Source organism: Tarenaya hassleriana, unplaced genomic scaffold (assembly GCF_000463585.1).
Source record: "Tarenaya hassleriana unplaced genomic scaffold, ASM46358v1 Cleome18, whole genome shotgun sequence".
Taxonomy (NCBI): Eukaryota; Viridiplantae; Streptophyta; class Magnoliopsida; order Brassicales; family Cleomaceae; genus Tarenaya; species Tarenaya hassleriana.
The window spans coordinates 2,919,671-2,924,965 of NW_010965216.1; the positions used below are offsets into that span (position 1 = coordinate 2,919,671).

At 40.0% G+C, this 5,295-nt stretch overlaps 3 protein-coding genes across 3 annotated transcripts in view; all 3 read right to left on the reverse strand.

The window, feature by feature from the left end:
* Positions 1 to 407: 407 nt before the first annotated feature.
* LOC109116552 lies at positions 408 to 1,239 on the reverse strand. Its single transcript, XM_019202194.1, has one exon. The coding sequence runs from the start codon at positions 952 to 954 to the stop codon at positions 667 to 669; it is 288 nt and encodes a 95-aa protein (XP_019057739.1). The 5' UTR covers positions 955 to 1,239; the 3' UTR covers positions 408 to 666.
* Positions 1,240 to 1,331: 92 nt separating this feature from the next.
* LOC104810559 (60S ribosomal protein L28-2-like) lies at positions 1,332 to 3,422 on the reverse strand. Its single transcript, XM_010536905.1, has 4 exons — positions 3,321 to 3,422; positions 3,057 to 3,220; positions 2,460 to 2,623; positions 1,332 to 1,580 (listed from the first exon to the last, which is right to left on the reverse strand). The coding sequence occupies exons 2-4, from the start codon at positions 3,202 to 3,204 to the stop codon at positions 1,449 to 1,451; spliced, it is 444 nt and encodes a 147-aa protein (XP_010535207.1). The 5' UTR covers positions 3,205 to 3,220; positions 3,321 to 3,422; the 3' UTR covers positions 1,332 to 1,448.
* A 347-nt stretch (positions 3,423 to 3,769) lies between these two features.
* Positions 3,770 to 5,295, reverse strand: part of LOC104810562 (uncharacterized protein At1g51745) — a 4,064-nt gene continuing 2,538 nt past the window's right edge. The window contains exons 3-4 of the mRNA XM_010536910.1: positions 5,240 to 5,295; positions 3,770 to 4,790 (exon numbers count right to left, since the gene is read on the reverse strand). Coding sequence (XP_010535212.1) covers positions 4,024 to 4,790; positions 5,240 to 5,295 — 823 coding nt within the window. The 3' untranslated portion in view covers positions 3,770 to 4,023. The remainder of the gene's footprint in view (positions 4,791 to 5,239) is intronic.

Consider the following 5,295-nt stretch of genomic DNA (forward strand, 5'->3'; position numbering starts at 1 on the left):
GGATTCCGTAGATATCTCAGGTCTTAGGATCCAATCATGGAACTGTCATATGAGATTCTAGTCATGACGCAAGTCCATGTGACAATTTCATGCGGGTCAATCCAATATTCCGTTCTCCAACGAATACCTATGATTGTGATCGTATCCAATACATATGATCATCTATATGATCATCAATCACACATCATACTAGTCTTAGCATATCATTATTCTCATAATGATACATGACTAGGGAGTTTAGTATTGTTCATAACAATATATGGATTTCATAACATATCTAGTATCCACAATACGTAATGAATCAAACACTCATCCATAAACTCATAGAAAGTGTCAATACATCAAATGTATCTATATAACTAAAGCTCGCAAAAACAGTGCATCATATAACACTAAGCCAACAGATCAATATTTAGAAACGAAATAAAAACCGATCCGAAACTCGGTTTAAAAAAACAACAATGTGTTATTCCCTTCTCACAAATATGGAGTTCGGAAGAATTCACAAATTTATATAAAGACAAGTTCTTAGCTTTGATCAAACGGAATCCTATTCAATCACTATCTGTATACAAATTAACTTTTTAAATCCTCCAACAATTTAAATAATCAACTGTTAAAGAAAACCATTGTAATGAAAACCATTTTTTGTTAAGGAGAAAATAATTACTTTATTTCTACACGTTTTGAAGACGAAGAGGAAGAAGAAGAAGAAGAAAAGCTCCGAAAGCTTCGTCTAGCGCTATTGCCGATACGGGAGCTAAGTTGACGAGCATAAGCAGCTACGCGCTTCGCCCATCTTCGAATCTCTTCCTTCAGCTTGAACGAATCCATCTCTTCCAACGTCTTCTTCTTCTGCGTCTTTATCTCCATGAACGACAAGCACCGATCAAACCTCGTCACTTTTTGGTCATCGTTTCCATTGCCAGTTTTCTTCTCGACCCACGCCTTCATATCTCTTTTTAGCCCCACCCAATCTCTGAATTTGCCTTTTAATGGGATGCTTAATACGAATAAGCTCGTGGGTTTTGGTCAGAAGACGTGTAGCCATGCTTGGTCTTTCTTTGACTCGGTCTTTTGTTTTGCAATCCGCCAGTGGACTTTGTTTAACCACCTGTTTAAGTTTTTTGGCTTTGTATTCTTGGTACTTGACTTTTCTTCAAAATCATCTTGACTCCATATACGTATGTATAGTTACATATTAGAGTATACTCATTTCATGGAGGTCAAATATTGATTTCTACTTATCCTTGCGTGCTATGGATGAAACTTTCATCATGAAAGTGTTAAACATATGATCCTGTAATTGTGTGTAAGAGAACACAAGGATATGTTGTTCATCAGGTCAATTTTGGCATTCCGTAGAGTAAAACCATAGACTTGTTTAACAAAACAAAAATATCTCCAATGCAAAACAATGAAAACACGAAGAAACGATAACCTCAAAATCACTTCCTGGAAGCAGCCTGACGGGTCCTCTTCTTCGGACCACTCTTGGCAATCTTGATGCTCCTCTGAACAACGCTCAGCCTTGCGAGGGCTGCTTTCCTAAGGTCTGGTCTGTAATGGTTATCAGCCACCTGAGTACAAGACACCAGACATGTTTTATTCTCAACACCAAAAGCATTGACTGATCGTGTGTGTTTTTTTACAACCTCCGAATCTGGAAATGTGGATAAGTTGCTCAGAAGCCAAGCGTAACAAGTGAATTTCACCGAAGGACCCGAAAAGGGCTCTTCTTACATGTTATAGCTTCATCATAGCAACTATAAAGTTTTAAGGTTATGACAGTGTATAAGACATGGGTGGTTGAGAGTATTGACCAGATTATGTCAGTATAGATCAGGTTCTAGTGATGAGTTTCAGAAATCAAAATTCAATATACCATCACGTGTACTGTGTCCTACAATGGCTGAAGCTGGATGATATATAGATACAGCATAAGAATCAGCAAGCTATGAATGCAAGCAACCCCAGGGAGGAGATGCTCAGAAGCCAAGCGTAACAAGTGAATTTCACCGAAGGACCCGAAAAGGGCTCTTCTTACATGTTATAGCTTCATCATAGCAACTATAAAGTTCAAGGTTATGACAGTGTATATGACATGCTTGGTTAAGAGCCTTGACCAGATTATGCCAGTATAGATCAGGTTCTAGTGACGAGTTTCAGAAATCAAAATTCGCTATAGCATCACTCGCACTGTGTCCTACAATGGCTGAAACTGGATATATAGATACAGCATAAGAATCTGCAAGCTATGAATGCAAGTTATCCCAGGGAGAAGATGCTCAGAAGCCAAGCGTAACAAGTGAATTTCACCGAAGGACCAATAAAAGGGCACTTCTTACATGTTAAAGCTTCATCATCACAACTAAAAAAAAGCTCAAATTCTTGACCATGGCTCATGGGTCACATAGCACAATGCCGTAAAAACATTTATGTTGGTGTAAGAATTTTACCTGGTTAGTGACAGCTTTCGCCATCCGCTGGAATTCCTTCTTCATAACGGATTTGTTAAGAACAGAAGCTGGTTTGTTCTGTTTCTTAGTCTTGGTTGTAGCAAGCAACACCGAAGCATCTTTTCCCTCCGCTTGGATAGACACCGTCTTCGAGTTTGCCAGTCCTATCAAAACCAATATCCACGATTCATTTAAAACATAAGTAAAAATTATCTCCAAAATCAGAAAACCAGACAGCAACTCATACTGGATTATGTTGTTAAACAGCATCTGACAATACATCTTAGCAGGAACTGACACCATCTTTGGCATTTGACAATTCATCTCAGCTCAAGAGATTCAGACGACAAAACATTTTCCTTTACTGTTCCATGATCCGATCAGATACACACACTCAAAATGCCTACCACAATCTACACATTTCCCAAACGTTTCACCAAAAAAACCAACCAACAGCGAAAAACCCATCCAGAAGCAACGAATACAGACAATAGCATCTATGGACACATCTGTACCGAACTTGCAGATCATGTTTCCTTAAGGAGACCAGAAAAATAAAAGTACTACACAGAGCAAGAAACAGGTCGGATTTATTACCAGAGTGCTTGTAGGAGTTGAGATTGTAGAGATTGTTACTCTCCTTGCTGAACTGAACACCAGCAGTTCCCCTTCCAAATTGCTTCACCAGAAACGAGTTGTTCTTCTTCACCATCTCCCATATCAATGGTCCGGGAACAGTCGCCATCGCTGCCTTCCTTACACTGTTAAGGTAACAGATCAATAACCTGCGTAAAAAATGTGCGAAGCGAGAGAGAGAGAGAGAGAGAGAGAGAGAGAGAGAGAGAGAGAGAGAGAGAAAACCTTCTCTAGGGCTTCAACTCGCTTGCGAGGTTGACTGCAGAACGAAGGAGGCGGCTTTTATGTTAAAGATTGACTCTGAAACCCTAATTTTGTAGTCCGGCTGTTTATTTACGACTTTGCCCTTCATTTGTTCCTCGTCCCTTTTTGCACCTAATGTGCGGTGGAGGACTCGAAATCGAATCGCATCGTGTAAAAATTGGTTCAATTTTGTCTAAATTTGCTAACAATTGGGAAGAGGTGGAATAGTTCCAAATGATAGTTGAAAGTAAATACATATGAAATCAACTCTATGATATTACAAATTTAACAGATTTGGGTATTGAAGAGCATGACGACCTTTTCTCCAATCTCAATCAAACGATGGTTTGTGAAGGGAACGCCGAAAAACCATCAAATGAATCGGATCGAATCCCCAAATGCCCGACAGTTGTATGAAAGAACACATCAAGAAGAGAGGAGCAACAGTGCCATAATCTGAAACTTCTTGCAAATTTTACACCTCTTCTACTGCTACTGCTACTATATTTACATTACAATGCGTCTCTCTCTCTCTCTCTCCCTTCCTTTCTCTACAAAAGCTGTAACATTCTCAGCGTATTGTACACCAAAAAACCCACATTCCATCCCTCCTTATGCTTCCCAATCGTGGCCAAAGAAAAAAAAAACGAAGAAAGAACGGAAAAAAACGTTAGGACGGGCTTTCTCACGAGGAGGTGTTGGCTATGGAGGGCAATGGCCGATGGTGCAATTGCCTCGTCGAACCCTTCACTGCTTCATTGATCCTACTGAAAACTACCTTCAATGGAATACATGCCACTACTTGCTCCTTCGGCTTCTCTGCCATTACCTTCTTTCCTCTTTCCCCCGGTTTATGCCCAGTCAGTGCTGAGAGCCTTCTTGTCTTTTTAGACAGTGATGACGTCTTCTTCGACTTTGATGACGATTTACGTGTAGGAATATGTGGTTTCTTCTTCTTCTTCTTCTTCTTCACCGATTTCCTTTTGGATGATGATGATTTAGGCTTCACCAGCTGACCCATCACAGCATCATCCACCATGGGAACGTCATCAAAGGCCCTAATATTACTACTGGAGCCATCTCCCAACACTTCAACAGCTAGAGGGTTCCCAACGATGGCTTTACCATTCAGTTTACTCCTAAGAGAAACCATAGGAACATTCCGGGGCTTATAGTTGGCTTTTACCTCGATCTTTACTTCATAGTACAGAGCAGAATCTCTTCCCGTTTGATCCCGAGTCCTATAACGCGTGTTGAAATTGAAACGGGGTTGCCCTTCCTGACCAGAGACAGAACATTGAGGCAGAGAATCTTTTGTTTCATCAGTGTCTTCTTTTCTTCTTGGTTCTTGTTTTCTACTCATCTGTCTTGAATTCCTCTTCCCTTTTAACTGCCACTCGGAACTGCTCTTCTCAATACCGGGCAGGCAAGAACCAAAAACCGAAGAAAAACCTGGCAAGACAATCGGTGTTAGTTTCAGACTTTCAGTCACATTAAAGAAACCCGTCAAATCAGATCTCATAGATCAAACATTCAATCCGAACAGGTGAACTAAAAAAACTTAACAGAGGCAATATCCTAAACAGGTTGAACATCAGGAAAAACCTAAATGACAAACTGCTCACAGTTCTTAATTCGAAACAGATCCAAATCCAAACCCATTACACCGCTAAGAAAAGTTACCAAATCCATCATCACGTCTACTCTCCCAGAAAAATTTATCCATAGAAAGTTGCAAGTTTTTCAGTCATGTAAGCAAATCGGATCCATCACGCAACAAGTCAGCTTGATGACTGTTAAGCTTTTCTATCTATTTACTTCCTTGAAGTGGAGACATGCATACTTTTGCAACTAAAGTAACAGAGACATGTAGCTATTGAAAAAGTTCAACCCATTAATACCTGCAGACTGTTTCTCCTCTCCGATAAGTGGAACATCAAATAATCTGTCGGAAGAG